Here is a 21,603-nt window from a genome sequence, read left to right as displayed (position 1 = left end):
AAAGTCATGGGGAAGAAGGAGTGGAGCGGGGACCCGAACCCAGGTCAAGAGTGAGCCTGGTTTTAAACTTCTATCCGGAGCTAAAACTCCTGGGACCCACCCAGACGGTGTTCCCGGATCTTTTCGGGGGCGGTCGGTCCTCCCCGCGAGCCTGGCGCCGCGAGCGTGAGACCGCCCTCTGAGCCCCGCCCCCTAATCCAGGCCCCGCTTCCGCCGGCTCCCGCCCGGCCCTGGGCGCCTCCAGCCACGACTAAGGAGCCGCTCTCTGTGCCCCGCCCCCAGGCGCGCGGCCGCGGGGGGCGGGGCCGCGGGACCGCGCGTGCGCTCGCCCGCCCCCGCGTCATGCGCATGCGCATGCGCCTTGCTTGCGCGCGCTCACGGGAGAGGATGGCGGGGGCCGCGCCGGGCGCCATCATGGACGAGGACTACTTCGGGAGCGCGGCCGAGTGGGGCGACGAGGCGGACGGTGGCCAGGTGAGGGGGGGCGCCGGGCGCCCCCGACGACGACTGTTGGTCTCCGTCGCCGGCGGGCCGGCCCCGCCCCCGCCGCGCCCGGCCCCGCGGTCGCCGTGTCGTTCAAGCACAGCGTGCCCCGCCCCCTCCCCGCCCCGGAGCGCGGCCCCCGCGCCCCCGGAGCGCCCGCCGCCCGCCTTAGCCCCCGGGCCAGCGGGGCCCGCCCAGAGCGCCGCGGCCTCTCTGGGCCTCGGTACCCTCCGCTGCAAACGAGTTGGGGCGGGTGCCGGGGCTGGGGGGGGCTTCTCCCCGGGGTCTGGGCCGCAGCGGTGCTGGCCACCCGGTCTTCACCCGAGGGACCCGCTGACCATTCCCCTGGGGCCAGCTCAGTGCCAGGCATCATTGCTTCCTGGCCCCCAGCGGCGGGTAGGGCGCAAGCTCGAAGGATTGGGCTCAGAGCCCCAAGTTTGAACAACTTAAATCTTTGAAAAAGTCCAAGTCAGCATCATGAGAGGAAAAGTGGAACTCTGGTCTTTCTAACATGTGTTTTACTGTTTGTAAACCATACTTTTCAGTGCTTTGGGTTGATTCAGTCAATCCTTGGGCTAGGTGACACCCAGAGCATCTTCCGTCGTTGACCTGGGGGGGGGTGGGTATGGAGGCTGAGGAGGGGGCGTCCCCACCTCCCCTCCCCCCAAGCGGGGTTGGAAAATCAGAACTGGGGCCTCTAGCTCTGCCAATGTGGTCCAAGCTTAGTCTAATCTGAAAACCCACCTGAAGTGTGCGTTCAAAATGCAGCTTCTCAGGTCCCTGCCCTGGAGACCCATACAGCAGGCCTGGAGGGGAGCGTGGGGATTTGCCTGTTCACAAGAACCAACATCAGGTGCGGGAAGTGCCCAACTCACATTTTGAAGGAAGAGAGGATGGAGTGGGGCGTGCGCCATTGAAAGGGCAGCGGCGCGCGGAGGGCCTTGGAGCTGAGGTACAGAGATGCAAAGATAGGTGCTGTGTTCCTGGAGCTGAAAGGAGTCCTGTGTGGTGAGCTGGACGCAGTGGCCTGAGGTTCTGGGAGGGAACACGGTCTGAAGGGCCTTCGATGGCTGCTGACAAGTGTGACTTGTTCAAGAGTTTGGGGCAGGGAGTGATACCGCAGGATCTGTGTGTTTGGAGGCTCAGAGTAGGTAGGTGGAGGCAGAGCTAGCTGAGAGCCTGTGCTGGCTAGGTGCTTCCCCACATTATCTACTTCCGCTTGCGAGCTTTGGAGTTAGATGCTAATCTGCTCATTTTGTAAATGAGGGAAGTGAGGCAGAAAGAGCGAGTGACCTGCTCAAGGTTGCAAAACTAGTAAATGAAAGAATGGGGATCCAACCCAGGTCCTTTTGTCTCCACTGCCACTTTATCAAACTGCTGGACCACCAACGTGATATAAATGAGCTTCGTGGTGGCTTCGTGCTTCTAGCATCCTGTTCAAAATGTCATACTCCTTGTCACGTTGAGCCTTCGAGTCACAGAGTGTTACAACTGAGGCATATCGAAGGGCCATCTAGACCAGTGCCCTCATTTTATAACCTGATAGTCCAGTTTAATGCCCCGCCTTATGCAGGTAGGAATGGCAGGAGGCTGGGGAGTCTCATGCATGGAGAACTTTAATCACGATTGAAATTCAGCCGACTGACCCTAATAGGCTCTCAGTGATGAGAGGGGTGGACCTCATGTTCACTTCATGTTCATTCTCACTGCTTAGAGGAGGAAGTCAAGAAAGGTGACTAAAGGGGTGACATGAGCTGGATTTTGAATGAGTGGTAGGTCAGTGTTTGTGCCACAAATTCTGTTCACTTGATGCCAGATTATTGGACTTGAGAGGCAGGAAGATGTGTAAAGAAGCTACAGTGTTATTAAATCCAGATGACAGAAGCTAAGAGCTACTGAAATGCAAATAGTTTAGTCTGGCTTCAGCTTGCCAATGGGGACTGGCAAGAGATGAGACTGGCTAGGTGAACAAGTGAAAGGTTAAAGTCGCGCTAGAGGTTGGATATCTTTTCCGAGGGAGACTGGGAACTTTAAGCAAGAGAGATGTCAGATTTGTGGTTTATGAAGACCATTGTGGCGTCCATGTGGAAGACGATTGAAAGGGAGAAATGAGACTGAGCCATTAGGGGCATATTGCTACTGCAGGCAATGCACAGAATAAGGAATGGGAAAGATGGAAAGAAGGGCCAGATGGGGTAAATGTGTGGGAGACAGAATTGGTGGGTCTTTGTGATGGTGTGTGGGGGCGGAGCTGAGGGAGCAGAAACTGAGGATGACTCCCAGCTTTCTGGATTTGGGGTAACCGGTGGATGATGGAATCCTTTACTAAAATATAGATTGTAGGAAGATCTGTTCAGAGGTCAGTTTTGGACCTCATGAGTTGGAGAACTAGGGGGCATCAGGATGGAAATGAGAATAGACTGCTGACACTCGAGTCTGGAGCTCGAGAGAGAGATCCCGGCTAAATTCTGGATTTATGAACAGGGAGGTGGCATTACCCAAGAGAAGATGTAGAAGGGAATAGGGCCCAGGGCAGAAGCCCAAGAATACAGACACACAAGGATGAGTCGCAGGGTAAAGGCCAGCCCTCCTTCACAGCCTTGCTCAAGGCTCCCCAGACAAGGAAGGTCTGAGAGAAGACTCCCCAGTCTCCAAAGAAGGACTCTTGTTTCCAAAGCGCTGCTTGCAGAATGTTAGTCTATACCAGGGGTGGGCAGACTTTTCTGTAAAGGGCCAGATAGTAAATATTTTAGGCTCTGCAGGTCCCTGTCACAACTACTTAACTCTTCCATTACAGGGGGAAAGCAGCCATAGACAATATGTAAAATTTAAAAAATTTTTTTAGTGGGTGGGCTGGGTTCCAGTAAAACTTTATTTACAAAAACAGAAGGACTGGATTTGGCCCTGAGCCATAGTTTGCTGATTCCTGGTCCAGGTCTTACCCCATTACATTAGTCGCCTGGAGGTTGGTCTCTCCTAGTTTGTGAAGTCCTTTGGCGGAAAAAGCGGTACCTTATATTATATGTCCTAGGCTTCCTGATGACGAGTACAGTGCTCAGTACAGAGGAAGCGTTTAACAAGCATCTGCTTATTAGTTGGGATGATAGCGTTCACGCTGGACGGACCTTGATGTCATCACGTCATCATCCTGCTTTGTTCTTAGGTTCAGTGACTTGCCCAAGGTTGCTTCCACCCAGCACAGGGACTAGTCTCCAGCCAGGCCTGCTGATGCGAGGCAAGTCTGTGACCTTCACTTTCTAACAGCGTATTGATGGCTTATGCCTTCAGGAATCGCTTCATCAGTCTTTGTTGGAGGGAAGCATTAAAGGGCACATATGAAATAGTAGTTGTGAAAACAATAACTAGTATCTATTGAGTTCTTACTAAATGTCAGGTACTCTGCTTGGTTCTCCCAGAAATTAGATTATGGAGTCCTTAAAACAGACAGATGGGAGCAGTCACTATTATTATCTTTAAGAGACGAAACGGCCACCCCGCGAGCTTAGGTGACTTGTGTCGCCACTGTGCACACGTGCCCGCTTGCTGTGATTCTTTTTTTTTTTTTAAAGATTTTATTTATTTGACAGAGATAGAGACAGCCAGCGAGAGAGGGAACACAAGCAGGGGGAGTGGGAGAGGAAGAAGCAGGCTCATAGCGGAGGAGCCTGATGTGGGGCTCGATCCCATAACGCCGGGATCACTCCCTGAGCCGAAGGCAGACGCTTAACCGCTGTGCCACCCAGGCGCCCCTTGCTGTGATTCTTGATTCCATTTTCATAGCCGCCCATCACTTGTCCAGCCCGCTTCTTGAGACTGTCAAGAAAGTCAATGAAATCTTGTATGTGGAACACTTTTGAGAGAGACAGGGTGATGCAGATTTAAGGTGAGATTATGGGATACTTGTATTAATGAAAAAATCACATGGCTCTTTTTATCACCAGCAGGAGGATGATTACGGAGAGGGAGAAGATGACGCAGAGGTCCAGCAAGAATGCCTCCACAAATTTTCTACCCGGGATTATATAATGGAGCCCTCCATCTTTAACACTCTGAAGAGGTGTGTGAGAAAAGTCATTTGTGTTGGGAGGAGGCTGGGGGTAACTTAGAGTCAGTTTGTCAGAGATCCAGAGGATGATGTGCAAAAGTGAGAATGATGTGGTTTTGGAATGAGAGGCTTCTAGTCCCTCCCTCCGCTTTAAAACCCTTAATATCCTAGCTATCTTGTCATTGATCCCCAGGCCCGTCTTCATTCATTTGAATGCCGTAGCTTTTCTGTTACTTTTTCTAGGTATTTTCAGGCAGGAGGGTCTCCAGAGAATGTTATCCAGCTCTTATCTGAGAACTACACGGCCGTGGCCCAGACGGTGAACCTGCTGGCTGAGTGGCTCATTCAGACAGGTGTGTCATGGTTGGCCCCCATCCTGTCTAGTCACTTCCCCCACCACTGTTTCTATAGACCTTTGGATCACTATAATGCTGATGGCTTTGTTTGTTTTCCTGGTTTTTAAGACTTCTGTAAGTCGGAACTGAACTTCTTACCCAGCTTCGTCGGCTTGATTCTTATCTTTGATTAAATAATTGAGGTTTACAGATAGCCTGCAAATGTGATTCTCATTGAGCTGTTTGCCCTACCACGTTGTAGAATTATAGTATATGTTCAGTGTGTCATTTTTAAGAGCTCTGTTAGAGCAAGCAGTAAGTGATGGGTAATGTAAGACTGGCTATGATTATGGCTTTTAGCTAATATGATCAAAGTAGCCCCTGTAAGTCCACTGAGCTGGGGGCGATGACATCATGGGGTAGGCGCTGCCCGGAAGGCAGGCGGCTCCTTCCTGCCACGGCGCTCTGAGAGAGTGCGCCTCTCGTGGCTGGCATCCGCTCTCTTCCGCGGTGGCAGGTATGTCTTTCCGTCCTCCTGCCTGTGTTAGCCATTTGTCCTTGTCCTTACCGAGGCCTCCAAGACACCGCCTCCCTTTCCATGTAGGTAGACATCCTTGATGTTCCGCCCTGTGCTCTTGTTTGAGTCTTATCATTGATTACGGTTAACAAATAGTAATTTTTATGAGAGGTCCCGAATTCCAAGTGGTCGGAAGCAATCCTGTGGTCTTTGATTCGCATGTAGACTTTTGCCCTGGCTGCTTTTTCTAAAGTAGTACAACAGATTGAGGGATCGCCGTTTTCCATCTGGTCGTTTCTATTTTCTTGCAGGTGTTGAACCCGTGCAGGTTCAGGAAACTGTGGAAAATCACTTGAAGAGTTTATTGATCAAACATTTTGACCCCCGCAAAGCAGATTCTATTTTTACTGAAGAAGGAGAGGTGAGGAGTCTGTCTTCTTTTTCTCATACGGGTTTTTTGGGTCTTTTGCTTATCCCACACATAGTGGAGCGTGCTGCGTTGTGTGAGTAACATAAGGAGTCGGGCCCTAACGTCAGGGTGTGAGGCGAGTCGCGCTGAGTCGGAGCTGCCCTCTGAGTGCCCCGCGCAGCGTGGTGAGCTCCGGCGGGCCGAGGGGCGCACAGGTCATGAGCTGGGAAGGAAGAGCGGACTCGCAGCTCCCGTGTCCTGCTGACTCTTGAGCACAGGCGCTGAGCGGAGTGCTGTCACCTTCCTGGCGCCCCAGAGGCAGATGCCGGGACGGGGTTGTGTGTGTGAGAGAAGATGAGTGGGGCTGTGGGTGTGGCCCCCCGAAGGCAGGAGGGAGGGAAGGAAGGTGGGGGACGAAGAGCCCTAGGCGACAGCGCAGCTTTCAGAAAGTTTCTGCGGTGTCCATGGGGCGTCTTCAAGCCACCGTCGCCTGTCACTGAGCCCCAGGTCTCCTGGGAACAGGCCTGCCTGAGGAGCCGTGCCACACAGTTGGTGGCTGGCAGTGTCCTGTGAGCAGCCTGGCCTTGGCGCAAATGGGAGGTGGACTCAGAGTCAGCCCCAGGGTCTGTCAGTCACCCAGGAGGGGAGCTGTGGCCACCACACGGGGTGATGGACAGAACCACCTCTCTACTCAATGGCCTTTTCTCGTACCGAGGGCACGCAGCTGATGGACGTGTGTGACGTGTGCGTCTGCTGCAGCGCCGTTCTCCCTGTGCTTCCCTGGCCCGCGTGTCTCCCAGACGCGCCTTCCGTATGCTCTCGTGTGCAGTTGAGGCTTCCAGAAGCTGTGAGTGGGCCTTCAGGGCTCTAGCGCTGCCACGCAGCGTCCCGCGTGGCAGCGCCAGCTCTGGGTCTGCCTCCGCTGCTGGGCCTGCGGGCCTGGAGCTGGATGCTCTCGGGGGCGCTCCCAGCTGGAATAGCCAGCGACTGTTTATACAATATCGGCTTCACTTAAGCTCAGGCTAGGCCTTTTATCTTGCCGTCTGTTCGTTGGCAGACCCCAGCTTGGCTTGAACAAATGATTGCACATACCACGTGGAGAGATCTTTTTTACAAACTGGCCGAAGCCCATCCAGACTGTTTGATGCTTAACTTCACTGTTAAGGTAGGAAGAGCACTAGAGTCACAGCAAAGATCAAAGCGTTGATGAGCAAGGGCTGTTTTGGTTTGGTTGGGAGGTGGTCCGTTTCTCCTGCAAGATCGTATTTGCTTTTGGGTAAAGGTCTCCATCACTTCACTTCCGTAAGTCTGAACAGTGAGAAAGAAAAGCACGGAACATGTATCTGGGGGGGGGTTGGTTTTTTTGTTTTGTTTTGTTTTTTAAAGATTTTAAGTAATGTCCACACCCAGTGTGGGGCTCGAACTTATAACCCTGAGATCAAGAGTCACATGCTCCACTGTCGCAGCCGGCCAGGCGCCCCCGTATCTGTGTGTTTGGATCGACGTGAACTGTGTTTTAGAATTTGGCCAGAGCATATTTGTAGAGTCTGTTGTGTGCTGAGAGGAGTCTCTAAGTCTGCCTGGTTTGGGGCGCCTGGCTGGCTCGTTTAGAGCATGTGACTCTTGATCTCGGGGTCGTGAGTTTCAGCCCCACGTTGGGCTCAGAGATTACTTCAAAAAAAAAGAATGCCTGGTTTGTCTCCTTCATGTGGCACATGAAGAAACCAAGATGGGATGGTTGGCCTGGGCCACAGGCCTCGTGAGTGGCAAGGCCGGGAGCAGAGTAAAGGTCTGAGACCTGAGAGCAGCGTCTGCTCGGCCCACCTTACCACAAGCACGACGAGCCAGCTTCCTTGCAGCGCGTCGCCGCGGTCTGTCACACTTTGTTTGGTTTCTTCTTTTTGTATTGCAGCTTATTTCTGATGCAGGGTACCAAGGGGAGATAACGAGCGTATCCACAGCCTGCCAGCAGTTGGAAGTGTTTTCTAGAGTACTCCGTACCTCTCTAGCCACAATTTTGGATGGAGGAGAGGAAAACCTTGAAAAAAATCTCCCCGAGTTTGCCGTAAGTTCTCTGTGTTGCGTAGCTCAGATTGGGAGGAGGCTGCTTTGGGTCATGCGCGTTCACACGTGAACGGCTTCTTCCCCGTAGGCAGTGTCCAGGTCAGAAGGCCCGTTCCAGCGTAAATAACTTGCGTGCAGACAGGGTGGGGGTCTGGCTCTTTTGTCAACATTTGTCATTGCTGCAGTCGTGAAACCCCAAACTCTCTCCCCTGCCATTTTCCAGAAAATGGTGTGCCACGGGGAGCACACGTACCTGTTCGCCCAGGCCATGATGTCGGTGCTGGCCCAGGAGGAGCAGGGCGGCTCCGCCGTGCGCAGGATCGCTCAGGAAGTGCAGCGCTTCGCCCAGGAGAAGTGAGTGGCCATGTTTTCGCCTCCCTGGTCCTAACTAGGTGCTCCCCCTGCCCTTTCTCCATAGCCGGAGACTCTGGGTCCTCCTGTTTCGACAGATGGATAAACTTCCTTTTACCTAGTACAGCTGGAAAAGTCGGGGTCCTTTTACATACATGTGGAGAGCTTGCTTTCTGAAGTTTGGCTTTGATGAGTATTTTGTAAAGTAATTGATTATTGTTCAATTCCCTGGATTTGTGAACCTGTATTCTCCTATATTAGGATTCATCAATAGCGAATAATAGCAGTCCTGAAGTAGTCGGTCAGCAGTCTACTTGTTATGTTGTAGTCCGTGTCTTACAGAACAAAGCGAGCCCTTGGGGGCTTTATTCTCCACTAATGGAGTCTTCATAACACATTAACAGTGCGTGGCTCCTTTTGGAAAGTCTGCAAGCTGCGTCCAGTCATTCTTTCCCAGTTAGCTCTAAATGCTGTTTTTGTGGGTCAGTCAGGTTCCCAGTGAATGACAGAAATATGAAAAACAAAGGGACCCAAACAGTCCCAAGTGTTAGGTGTGAAAAAAGGAAGGAAAGAGGCAGAGGAGGAAGGAGAGGGCAGAGCAGGGCGCCGCCTTCTTAACAATGGGCTATATGCTTTTTTCCATCAAGAGGTCATGATGCCAGTCAGATCACACTAGCACTGGGCACAGCTGCCTCCTACCCCAGGGCCTGTCAGGCCCTTGGGGCTATGTTGTCCAAAGGAGCCCTGAATCCGGCTGACATTACAGTCCTGTTCAAGATGTTTACAAGCATGGACCCGCCTCCCGTTGAACTCGTAAGTTGCTTTCATTTTAATAATAAGGTGGGACACCTGAGTATAAACCCATGTTGAAATGTTTCTGTCCTCTTCCTCATCCTTCCCCATTACATCCTCAGCCCTCGCACACACTGGGACACCTGCCGGGTTGAGCACGCGAGGCTGGATGTGAGCGGGCATGCCCTCACTCCTGCTGTAAGTGTATGTGGACTTACCTGATAACCTGTTTCGTGCATTCCTTTCCAATGATGCCGTGTGTCCCCTCAGATCCGGGTGCCGGCCTTCCTGGACCTGTTCATGCAGTCGCTCTTTAAGCCAGGGGCCAGAATCAACCAGGACCACAAGCACAAATACATCCATATCTTGGCCTACGCAGCAAGCGTGGTTGAGACCTGGAAAAAGGTACTGTCAGTTCTGAGAATTCCTGGGCTTTTGGAGAGACAAGGAACCTTCTCTCTTTGGTATTATTTGGGAGTTTTGGCTGTAAGAAGTCATGAACCCAACTCGTGTCAGAAATATCTTTTCTAGTGTTCATGCATGAAATAGTCAAAGTGCTGAGTCTCCAGGAGGTACGTGTGGCGTCTATAGTACTTTTTCAAACTGAATGAAGGTGCAGTTAAGGAAACCGGCCGGGTCTCCCTCGGCCCAGGCCCAGCCTCCCTGGCGTTTCTGTAAGCAGGTGACCGTGGAGTGCGGCAGCTGAGTTGGCTCCTGACTCTAGGGATGGGGAGGGGTCCGCAGGGGGAGGTGGCCGGTAGCAGATCACCCCACCTGCAGGGCCACGCACGCCATCGGGATTCACGGACTCGCATTGTGTTCTCAGAACAAGCGCGTGGGCATCAACAAGGACGAGCTGAAGTCAACGTCGAAAGCCGTGGAGACCGTTCACAATTTGTGCTGTAACGAGAACAAAGGGGCCTCCGAACTGGTGGCAGAGCTGAGCACGCTTTATCAGTGTATCAGGTGAGCAAAATAAAACCTCGTTCTAAACGGGATCCTTCTGGAGGGGGTGGTCTGGGTTTTCATTTTATTAAAAGCTCAAAAAAATACATAACGAAACCTTCAGAGATACTTAATTGATTTTATGTTTTCTTTGTAAACTGTATGTAGAGAACTTTGAACTGTTCTAGCAGCATGAGTAATTCTCAGGTGCTTACCTGCCAGAAGTCTGTTCATAAATTAGCCTCAGAAAAAGGGAGACCCACCAGAATTACAAAAGCTGCTTGGAAGAAAAGGGTCTGTTTACAGTCCATGTTAGGCTGACAAGGTATTGCTTAGATGGAAAGGACTTGTGACCATAGCAATGGTAGGAACACACAGGTTGATTAGAAAAGCTTACGAATAGGGCGCTCCCTTGGGCATTCGAGTCTTTCCCCTGGTAATTTGTGTTCTGGACAAGGAAAGCGTTTGCTAAATAGAACCTCAACCCAGTCCAAGCTCCCTGAGTGTTCTGCAGTAATGATCTTGTCCTTCTAAACCAATCAAGTGGTTCAAAGTAAGCCCATACGGGAGTTCGGGCTCTCGTACCGCGTGTTGAGAGGATGCTGACCTCCCAGACCGCCTCGCGGACGAGCATCTCCCTGGCACAGCATGCTGGGAGTGACTCGCTGGGATAGGCGGAGTGGCGGTGGTTTTTTAAACCTTCCCAACCATTTAGTTTTGGTGGTGGTTTTGTTGTTGTTGTTTTAAACTTCACATAAAGGAAGCATCGGGCCTCATTTGTCCCTGCAGGTTTCCAGTGGTAGCAATGGGTGTGCTGAAGTGGGTGGACTGGACGGTGTCTGAGCCCAGGTACTTCCAGCTGCAGACGGACCACACCCCGGTGCACCTGGCCTTGCTGGATGAGGTAGGGGGCCACAGGGCGAGGGATGGCACTCTGTACTGTACCCTTCTCGGGCCGTGCTGCCGGGACATCTGGTCACTGAATGCCAGGAGCTGCTCCGTACGGGGCTGGCTACTTTCTATTCTCAAAGAGGGTTTTCCTTTTAAGGAACTAGTTTCATTGGCTCCAAAGATTTCCAGTTTTCGGCATGTGTTTTGAAAAGATGAGGAATGGCACAGAAGCTTATGGGCCCGGGCTGGGTTCTGAGGACCGCAGTCGTCGGCGCCCTGCCGTGTGCCGGCTGTGACCTTGCTGGCGGCTCTCTGCACTGCCGGGGAGCCCGGAGCCCTGGCCTCAGGGCTCAGCACGGCTCCCTTTGGCGTGTTCATAGATCAGCACCTGCCACCAGCTCCTGCACCCCCAGGTCCTGCAGCTGCTCGTTAAGCTGTTTGAGACGGAGCACTCGCAGCTGGATGTCATGGAGCAGGTGAGCAGGGGCCCCGGGCGTCGTGGCGGCGCAAGGAGAGGAGCCGTTCTGACACTTCTGTCTGCCCCGCTCTCGCAGCTCGAGCTGAAGAAGACCCTGTTGGACAGGATGGTTCACCTGCTGAGTCGAGGTTATGTACTTCCTGTTGTCAGTTACATCCGAAAGTGTCTGGAGAAGCTGGACACTGACATTTCACTCATTCGCTATTTTGTAACTGAGGTCAGCAATACACCATTTGTTTCATGTTTCATACTGTTAACACTAGCAGTGCCTTTCGGCTTAAATTTAGTTCAGTTTGTACCTAACTCTGAGAACTGTGCTTTCCGATAATCGTGGTGACGGCAATGATTAGATACCAATTGACCAAGCCCCTCCCACCTGCAGGAGCCGTATTCTCTGTTTTACCTACGTAACCACCCGGGTGTCTTAGTGCTGGAAACTGTTGTCACCCCTGGGAAGCGGAAAGGGTGGGGAGGGGAGGGTGGCTTTCTCCAAACTGATTGCCACTTTGTCAGGTGTTGGTGGGATGCCACTCGGAGGCTGTGCGGGGAGTGACCCGGTGTTCTCCGCTCTTAGGTACTGGATGTCATCGCTCCTCCGTACACCTCTGACTTTGTGCAGCTGTTCCTCCCCATCTTGGAAAATGACAGCATCGCCGGCACCATTAAAACAGAAGGTGAACATGACCCCGTGACGGAATTTATAGGTAGGGTTGACATGCATGTCCCTTCGCTACAACTTTAAAGGTCATTGTTCACCTCCTGTTTCTAACCCAGTGCCTCTTTTCCTTCTGTCTGTGAAAGCTCACTGCAAGTCTAACTTCATCCTGGTGAACTGATTTAAAGCACCCTCCAGAGCTGACCCAGAACGTTCCGGGAGCCCAGCACTGGGAAAGCCCTTCCAGCCGCTCTTGCTGAGGTCCAGTCAGCATCCTGGGACCGGGCTCTGGTGGGAGGAGGTGGGTGACCGTACAGCCGCTAGTGCAGATGGCCCCTCTCGTCTGAGCCCGGGCTGCCCCTGCACACCGCTGACCGCGTTCCTTTCCCCAGCATAGGAACTGGGGCCCTGAGACCTTCCAAGGTGACTTTTCTCACAAAACCCGCTTAGTTGATCTTTTAGTGTGTCATTGTTTTAATTTTCCAAGAATAAATTAAAAAGCCTTTCTGCTGGATTGGGAGGTGGAGATCCTGCTGTTCTCACTCTCGTGTGTAAATAAGGCACGCTCAGCCTCTATGCCTGTGGGGAGTCCCGTGTTTTATTCATCACTTGGGCAATCTCACATGGCCCTCGTCTCCCTCCACCCCCACCACTGATCCAAGGTGATACAGAACTGGTGATAACACTGCCCTTTTCACCACATCACAGACCACAGCTGCCACGTGAAAACATCAAACCATGTACTGAAGAGACTAGAGGTCCCTTACGGTCTGCGGATCACACCTTGGCCAGGCAGACCGTCTGCGGCCGTCATGGTGGCAGGGGAGCCGCCGGCACGGGGGTCTCAGCCATCCCACTTCAGACTCTTCCCCCAGGAGTGCGCTTCCGGCCAGTGTCAGAGCAGTCTGCGTGTTGACAGCGCCCCTTCTAGGCGCCCAGTGCTGCGACCAGCCATCAGATACATTGAATGCCAGCCCCTCGTCCCTTCAGACCGTGGTGGTACCAACCCAGTGCCCACAGTGATAGGACCCCCTCTGATTGTGGTTCACGATACCATTTCTTGAAACACCGCTTTTCTGGAGGCCTGTGCCTTAAACAATGGGGTCTCCAAACGTACAGGACTCTTCGACAGCAAGGTTGTAACTGGCACCTTTCCCATCTTTATAGGTGCTGGTCACTATCCTCATCCAGCCGTGCTCGCCCTGGGGGAAGAGGGGTCACGCATTAGCTCCCCACCCCCGTCTTCCATGGCTTCTGCTCTCCATGCACACACTGACCCTCCCCCCGCCCCCCCAGCCTCAGGCGTGATGCCTGCTCGGCTGCTCCCGCCCTTGCGCGGGACCCCGACTCAAATACCTTCTGTGAAATATTTTTACTTGGTTAATGTTTAACAAGCACGGTGCACGGCCCTGTAAGCCGAAAGCAAATGAAAGTAACTAGGATGTTGACTCTTCGGGCCAGATGACTTAACTACCTATTAATATCCCTGGTTTCTAGTCCTTTCATCAAAAATACTGACATTTCATCACTTCAACATTAATCACTCTCCCCCACTTCAGAGTAATGAATTTCTGCGTCTTAAGCTCCTAATGGTTAATACTGGGTCTTAGAAATGAAAATTCTGGCAGTTAATTTATCTCCTCTGGATTTCTGACCCAACTCAGAAGTATTTTTGAAAATATTCCACACTATTACTTAAGAGAGCTGAGACTGTGGCAGCAGAAAGGACAAGATGGTTGTAAAGGAACCGTCGAGCTGAACTGAAAGTTCCAGAACAGTGCTTCACAACCAGGGCGGGGCCCCCAGGAGACACGTGGCAATATCTCCAGACACTGTTGGTGGCCGCTTGGGGGGATGGGGAGGAGCCACTGGCGTCTGACGGGTAGGGGGCCAGGGATGCCGCTACACGTGCCATGACCTACAGGACAGTGACAGCCCGCCCTCCCCGCCAGGAGGGTCCGACCCCAGACTCGGGGCCGCGGTTCTCGGCCGTGAAGCCGGCAGAAGCAGGGGAGTTGGGGGGGGCATCTGCAAGCATCTTACCCATGGCTCCCCCCACGAATTGCGGACAATCCAGTACTCCGTGCCGTCGCTGACACCCCAGCCGACCACGGAAATGACGTGGTTTATGTCGGCCTGGTCATGGTACTCCGCGTAGATGCCTCCCGTGTAGTCCACCATCTTCTCCGTGGCCATGATACCGCAGCTGAGCGCAAGCCACGGGGGAGTTAGCGCCCCGCGGGAAGGACCGAGCCCTGTTCCGTCCCGAGCCCACAGACCAGCCCGGGGCTCCTCACCTGATGGGGCCGTTGGCGTAGATCTCTGCCATCATCTTCTCCCTGCCGGAGAGGGAGCCGTAGTCGCCAACCTTCCAGAGGGTGTAGTTCTGGATGGCGTGGCACTCCTTGAATTCCGTGCACGTCCCGCACTGGTTGAACTTGTTGCACTCTGGGGGCACAGGCGAAGTCGGCGTGAGGCCGCCGCCCCGTGACCTGCTCACAAGCACACCCTCCCGTGCTCTCCACTTGGCCAGCTTAGCCGAGAGGGCAATCAGCCCGCCACCGGGGCACCGATGACGCTCTTCCTCCAGCCGCGCAAGTAACGAAGCGCCCTTCCCCCACCTCAGCGACAAAGCAAGACACGAGGTCATGCGCAGAGTAGGCCACTCAGAAGTTAGCCTCCTTTCTTTTCTTTAAAGGCCATGAACGGTCTTTTCACAAGACTCCATCGCCAAAAAGAGTAATTAAATTATTAGCTTTAAAGAAGATAATTGTATTGCTGGCTAGTGAACAGGTCAATACATTTGGAAAAAAATAAGCATTTTCTTATTTTTTTGATGTAGGGAGGTATCAAGAATTAGGCTTAAAAAAAAAAGGAGGCTTTTAGTTCTGTAAGACCACACCGTCCCCTGCATCCTTCCCAGGCCCTTGACATCCCCCATCCTGCCTTTCTACCGCTCTCGTGTTACCCACCTGTTATAACTTCCCATCTGTCCATTCCTCCCCTGGGACATCAGGCTCCTTGAGGACTAAGTTGTTGGTTTCATTTGTCCCTGGGACACCAAATGCCCCGTGCCCAATACAACTGGAGAGGGATGGATCTGTGGCCACATTTGCGAATATGGAGACAAGACTATGTATTGCCAACAGTCGGGTCTGCTCAGCTGTACGGGTGGGTTACAGGGGCCCAGCCTAGGCTGGACGAGACCAGTGCAGGGCAAGGCACGGCTCCTGGGGACCACTGGATCCCTAATTCTGCAGAGCCTTCTCCCCTTCATCTGCCCTCTCCTTGGATCTCTGACCCCTGTTGTGTTTACTTCAACAAGACTCACCCAACCAGTATGGGGGAATTCTTTCTGGCTGGGCAATATGGCTCCGGAGGCAAGGCGGGGGCACCCCATGGGTGTGGGATAGTGCCCAGAGTCTGCTCAGGCACTGAGAGGGCACAGGGGGCTGCTGGAGCTCACCCTTTTATAGAGGGAGAGAGTGGGAGCAGAAAAGCTCCCCGAGCTCCCCATTCCTCCAACACTGCTGCCTTGGACGGCCCACCGGGTTCACCCCAGTTCTCTGCTCTGGCCAAGAGGCAACTCGGACAGAGACAGGTGACTTAAAACTGCCAACTATGGGTTTGGGGTTTGGACTTTCTTTCCTTTGGCTTCCAAGAGGAGCAGCCCAGAAGGACTGTGCAACTCCCAAGACCAGGCCAGCTGGCTCTGCTTGTCCACACAGGACCCTCCACTCCAAGTCTACCCACACGTGCACAGCCCCGGCCAGGGCAGCAGGCCGACGTGGGTTCCAGCTGCACCTGCGTGCTTCAGTCTACCTACCTGCTGGCCTGCCCGAACCCACTCCTGGAAAATGTACTCTTGCCTTGACAAGGGCTCACCTTCCAGAGGCCGGGGAAACCACCAAAATGTCAACATGGCAGAACCCCAATGCCACGGCCAGTCCTGGCCACACGGGGCACAAGGCTGGAGACATCCTCCCCAAGTCTTTTTGGATGGACTTCTCAACAAGGACTGCAGGCTCCAGCTGTCTGCTCCCCCAGCCCCACCAGTTTCAAGCTCCCACCTCTATCCGGCCCTCCCCCCACCCCCGTACCCCGGCCACACTTTCCCTGGGAGGAGGGCGGTGGGGGCGGGCAGGGACCTACCCTGGTCCTTAGCCTGGTAGTTGTTGCAGGTCTCGTCAGGGATGCCGTGCTCGTGGGCATACCCCCACACCGGCAGGTCGTTGCCTCCCTCGCAGGAGCCGGCGTTGGCACAGTCGAGGACGTGCTGCACAGACAGCAGGGTGGAGGGCCACGCCCCCTTCCTCTTGATGTTGATCCTGTCTGCAAGGGCAGCACCCACACCTGGTCAGCACCCACACCTGGCCAGCACACGCCCACCCACCCATCTGGGCTCCGACCCAGGCTTAGGAGTCTCTGCTCTCCCGGGGCCTTCCTGGCCCTTCTGGGCCCGGGTATGTCTGCCCATACTGCCTGCCTGGCCGCCACCAGGGCAGCGCTGGGTCTGTCTGGCTGGCTGCGGGGGGCCCCGGAAGCGCCTGCTGGCCGGTCGAGAGCTGCAGCCCAGCCCCAAAGACTGAGCCCGAAACAGGACAGTCCTGCTCCCTGGGGCGCACCCCCCACCAGCAGCGCCCCCCCCCCCGACCCAGCTCATGCACATCGCTGGTGTCACCACCCAGACCGTGGGGCTCCTGCCGCTCCACTTCTCCTCGGACCAGCCCGTCCCCCTCTCGCCCAGCCTGGCCTTCTGGAACCCACCGGCGATCACCAGTAAGGCCCCTGCCGCCCGCTGCCCCTTCCTACATGTGCCCGGGCCACTCCTTGGCCCAGAGAGCCCTTCGTGCAGACACACCTGCTGGCTGCAGGTCGCTGGCCTCCGCACCGCCCTGCACCTCTCAGCCCCCCAGCTTGTGTGCTGACCCATGGCACCTGCTAACTACTGCACGGAGCTCCCTGGCTCTCTCTCCCGCAGCGCGTGTCCCCAGCGGCAGCGCCTGCGCGACACGGTGTCTGACATGCGGCAGTGGCTCAGTACGACGCATCAGCTGCACGACTACTCGAGTGCACGAAGTTTCTTTCACTAACTGCAGCCTGGCCCCGGCTGCCGCCCCCAGGAGGTCACATCCCCCTGCAGCTTCCCCGAGGGAGGTTCTCCACCCTCACACCCCGCACCGTGCAAGCCTGCAGCTGGGGTGCCGGCCCCTTGGCCCCACTGCCATTTCCAAAACGCTTCGCCTCCGTTGTTCTGTGTCTCCTTACGCGCCGTGGCTATGCAGGGGTGTCCCCATTTCTGGGAGATGCTTGCTGCTGCGCTGACCGGGGGCCCCTGCCGCATGGCCCTCTCACAGGGCCCACAGTGACCCCTCTCACCCCGCCCCGCCCCTCATTCCCAAACTTCACTGGAAAATTCAAAGGCAGGCCCCTCGTCTCTCCACCACCCAGCATACGGGCTTTCTGTGTCCCCAAACCACCGCCTGTGACAACAGTGGCATGGCCCTGCCCCCTACCCAAGGCCCACGAGGACCCGGGCCTCTCTCCCACATCAGCACCTGCACACATGCGCGGACCTGCCTTTCTTGAAACCTCACAAAGAGCCCCTGTGGCCCCACACACACCCCCATGGATGCGGCAGGTGTCTGCTGTGTAGTGAGTCTCCCGACAGCCCTCTGCGTCCCCATTCCCAGTCCCATTCTCCCTGCGGCCCAGGACAACCTCGCTGGTGTCCCCTCCCCTCCAGTGAAGCTGCTGCTGCTGACCCTGGCTTCTCCCCGCAGAGGTGGGCAGGTGGCCGCTCCATCCCCGGGAAAGCACCTCCTGCTGGGCTCCCGGGGCGAGTCTGCCCTCGGGTGCCCCATGCCTCCGGGGAGCTCACTCCCTACCGCCCAGTGCGGGCCTCCCCGTCCACCCCTGAATCACGCATCCGATCCCTACCTGACCCAACCACCGAGGGTCTAAGACGCTTCTTCCGTGGCCCAAACACAGGGAAGATCCCCTCTCCCGCTGTTCCGGCCTGTCTCACTAATCCGCAGGTGCTTGCTCACCCCCACTGCACGCCAGGCCCTCTTCCCGCTGGGCATCCAGCACCAAATGAGTCAGAGCCTCGACGCACAGGGTCCCAACACAGGATAGAGGCCAGCTGACAGGGGCTCTTGTAGGTCAAGTAAGGATTTTGTGTTTTATCTGCCCAAAATCTCAGAGGGTTTCAAGCAGAACAGAAGTGCAATCTGCCCTGGGGTTCAGCAGGCTCGGTCTGGCCAAGATGGGACAGTAGGGCAAGGGGGCAAGCAGAGAGGCCAGGCGGTGCGAGGGCAGGTGCACGAGCCAGGGCTTCAGACTGGGGGTGCACAGATGGGGGCTGCAAAAAGCAAAGGGGTCCAGAACATACTTCGAAGGTAAAACCGACAAGATCTGGCCCAGGACGGCATGAGGGGCAACATGAGGCTTCCGTGTGAGTATCGGGAAGGCTAAGGTCCCGACTGGGTGAGCCCAGCGAGGGTGGGAAGGCTGAGGTTTGAGATGTCAGGTGTCCGAGCAGAGGGAGAGCGGGCGGCTGGTGTAAAGGTGCAGTGCCCATGGAAGCCAGTCCAGGGGACTCCGATGTACGGAAGCTACACTGGGAGGATGAGGAGCTGGCAGAGCAGAGGGAAGACGGCCTGGAGGCAGCAGGAGACCGCGGGTGGTGTGAAAGGCAAGGAAAGTGTCCCGAGGACAGATGATGGGGCACAAGCACAGAGGCCAAGGCCTGGCGGGGGACCGCTGCACCTGCCGCGTGGCAGCCCCGCGTGGGCAGCCTTGGTGCCCACAGAGTGGGAGGGGAAGCAAGGCTGGAGTAGGCTTGGGGAGGGAAGAAGGGGCTGCAGACACCTCTCCTGGGAGCCCAGAATCGGGACAGTGGCTGGAGGGGGCACAGGCTTGAAGCCCCCTGCTCACATGTGCACAGTGACGGCCAGGGCCCAGCACAAGGCGGGGAGCCAGGGGCTTGGACGCCAGATGCCCAGGGACAGGAGGAAAGGCGGACCAGGAGAGGCTGTGTTAGGTGGCAGCTGGGCCGGTACCCGTGGAAGTCCCCTCTTAGGGGCTTCTGTTTTCTCAGTGAAAGAGGAAGCAGGGCCCCGCTGCTGGGGGAGAAGGTTAGAGGTTCAAGGAGAAGGAGGAGAGAAGCAGTTGTCTGCCCAGGAGACAGTCCATTCCAGAAATGTGGCAGGGCTGACCATCCAAAAAGGGAACCATGTCAAGGGCCTGCCCCGTGACCTTCTTGGCCCTTCGGTCCAACCCCCACCCTTAGGGATGCCACAAAGGCCCTCTTTCAGTTCCTCCCTGTGAGCGCCATGCCTGCCCCAGCCTTTGCCCTGACCCTCTGTCTCAAGGCCTGCCCACACCCTGTCAGCCTGGCTGGCCCAGGTCTCCCAGAGGCTCTGGTGGTTAAGCCTCGGGCTCCACATCCTCCAGGGACCCTGTCCATCTCCATCTCAGGCAGGGGGCCTCCCCAGCCTCCCTCAAGGGCTCTCGCACCTTAAAATGGGGCCTCAGCCTATCTGCCCCCTTCCTCCTCCTTCCTGAAGGGTCAGAAGTATGTTCCAGCCCCCCCGGGTCTCCTCACCAGTCCCCAAAGAGAGACAGGGCAGGGCCACCAGGGAGACCCCCCAAATGCCCCAGCTGCAGCTGGAGTCCAGACCCCACCCCACACTCCTCAACCTAAAGACAGCCCAGCAGAGGTCCTGGCCCAAAGTCCAGACTGCTGGGTTATCCTCCCAGCTGCCGCTCACACCACAGCCAAGCCTCCTGACCTTCTAGCCAGGGACCTCAGCTCCCTGGTCTGCAAAATGGGAACAGTCACAAGGCAGCTCAGAGGCTTCAAAAGAGCCACCCTGTCCTTAACCCATTTAACATGAGGCCACAGACAACGCCAGGCCTGCCCATGAGCTCCCAATCGGAGAGTCCCTTCTGCCATGGGTTTCCGGTGCCAGTGCAGGCTTCTGGACCCCTGGGCGGCCCCTGGAGATGGCAGAGCCCCTCCCACATGCTAGCAGGCTGGCTTGGGGCTGAACGGAGGCCCAGGGCTGGGTGACGTCTCTCCTCCCTCCTCTCCCAAGGCCTCCCCTCACAGTGGCCAGCCGGCTCAGGGCCAGATGAGAAAACCAGCCAGCCTTGCTCAATATTCCAAGCCCAGGATGGGCCTGCAGCTCAAATATTAACTGCTGCTGAAAAGTGCTTTCACTTCCTTGTCCGCATCACGGGCAGGGGGTTGAGTGAGTCTGCATTTCTGATTTGATCCCAAATGGCCGGGGTCACAAGCTTTGGGAACAGAAAAGGCCCCCCACAACCCACGTTATCACTGAGCTCCAGGCCCCAGGCAGCCCAATCCTGTGCGATGGAAACAATCCGCTTGTATCAATCACTCCGGCCTTCCGGGCTGGTGAGGAGCCGCAGAGGGCACAGGGCAGCTCCCCGAGGCCTGAGCGGCTCAGACACCTCCCACCCCGAGCCGAGTCCAGGCTCAGAATCACAGCCGCCGTGGCCACCTGTGCTGCCCAGGAGGCAGTCGGGCTGGGCCTCGGTGGCCCACCATCAGGAAGGGCTGGGGAAGCCCGCCTACCCGCCATGGCACTGGTGCTGCCGTGGGCCCAGCAGGACCCACAGTATTGGGGGATGTGCTGGTTCCTGGTGGCACTGGCGTAGTTGACCCCGTTCACGTTGCGCCAGTCCCAGCTCTTGGGCAGGTCCGATGGGGACAGGTACTCATGAGGCCGGGGGTAGGTCCTGGGAAGAGATCGACACCAACACCATCAGTGCCCACTCCCTTCCCCAAAATAAGACAGGGGGAGAGTGCCCGTCCCAATCACCAGGGGAGCCCAGCTCCATGGGAGACCCCACCCCCCCCCAGGATGTGAAGGAGACTGGGCACCCCCAACTGCAGGCACCACGCTGCTCCCCCAGCAACACCCGGAAGACTCCAGGCCAGGCTGGTCCAGCCCAGCAAATGTAAAGAGAAGGAGCGCCCCCCAAAACACAGGGGCTGGATCTGACCCTCAAAGGTCAAGGGAGGCAGGGCGCCAGGTTCGGGGAGCCCCGGGGAGGCGGCAGGGCCCCCAGGAGCCCCGGGAGGGGCCGGCCGCGCGTGGCCCACCTGCGCCCCAGCCCCGACAGCTGGTCCCCCCGCAGGGGCAGGCGGCAGCCCCGGCCCAGGCGGAAGGAGGGCCCGGCCCGCGCGCGGGCCAGCAGCACGAGCAGCAGCAGCAGCGGCCCAGACGGCGCCATGGCTCCCCGCCCGCCGGCCTCGCGCTGCGCCCGCCCCGCCCCGCCCTGGCCTTAAGGTGGCCGCGCCCGGTGACCCACCCCCGGGGCGGGGCGCGCCGCTGGCCCTGACCCCGGCCCCGCCCTTCGCCCCGCGCCGTGCACCTGCCTGGCCGCCTGCTCCCCGCCGCCCACCCGGAGCCCCCCCACCCCCCGCCTGGCTTCGTCGGGCCCGGTGCCCCAAGGCCCAGGCCTTTCCTGCAGAGGGGCTCACCCTCCGCAGAGCAGGAAGGAGGGACCCGTCTAGAAAACGTCCCTCCAGGACAATTTCACTTGGCTCATAAATCATGATTTCCACATTCCAGCTTCCAAAGATGCTTGAAAAGCTTTCCTGC

The 21,603-nt window shown here is 56.3% G+C and overlaps 2 protein-coding genes across 4 annotated transcripts; one reads left to right on the top strand and one right to left on the bottom strand.

The window, feature by feature from the left end:
* The first annotated feature begins 353 nt into the window (after positions 1–353).
* Positions 354–12,479, top strand: NELFCD (negative elongation factor complex member C/D). Of its 3 annotated transcripts, none has more exons than XR_006782815.2 (15): positions 354–474; positions 4,425–4,540; positions 4,772–4,881; positions 5,692–5,801; positions 6,847–6,954; positions 7,702–7,854; positions 8,077–8,207; positions 8,852–9,017; positions 9,267–9,401; positions 9,823–9,962; positions 10,731–10,845; positions 11,213–11,308; positions 11,387–11,438; positions 11,885–12,014; positions 12,112–12,479. XR_006782815.2 is itself a non-coding variant. In XM_045814632.2 (15 exons), exons 1-15 carry the CDS (start codon positions 355–357, stop codon positions 12,144–12,146), a joined length of 1,803 nt encoding a protein of 600 aa, XP_045670588.2. In that variant the 5' UTR covers position 354; the 3' UTR covers positions 12,147–12,479. The 3 variants fall into 3 exon arrangements, 2 of the variants coding, with proteins under 2 accessions (XP_045670588.2, XP_045670587.2); XM_045814632.2 differs by having other exon boundaries at positions 4,428–4,540; positions 11,387–11,527; XM_045814631.2 differs by having other exon boundaries at positions 11,387–11,527.
* A 62-nt stretch (positions 12,480–12,541) lies between these two features.
* CTSZ (cathepsin Z) lies at positions 12,542–21,270 on the bottom strand. Its single transcript, XM_045814633.2, has 6 exons — positions 21,102–21,270; positions 20,571–20,734; positions 16,118–16,297; positions 14,263–14,413; positions 14,009–14,171; positions 12,542–13,167 (listed from the first exon to the last, which is right to left on the bottom strand). Exons 1-6 carry the CDS (start codon positions 21,230–21,232, stop codon positions 13,057–13,059), a joined length of 900 nt encoding a protein of 299 aa, XP_045670589.1. The 5' UTR covers positions 21,233–21,270; the 3' UTR covers positions 12,542–13,056.
* Positions 21,271–21,603: the final 333 nt, after the last annotated feature.

This window comes from Ursus americanus, chromosome 22, assembly GCF_024610735.1.
Source record: "Ursus americanus isolate L20-20 chromosome 22, mUrsAme1.1.p, whole genome shotgun sequence".
NCBI classification, from domain to species: Eukaryota; Metazoa; Chordata; class Mammalia; order Carnivora; family Ursidae; genus Ursus; species Ursus americanus.
Note: the sequence above shows the minus strand (reverse complement) of the source record. Positions and strands in the feature narration are given on the sequence as shown.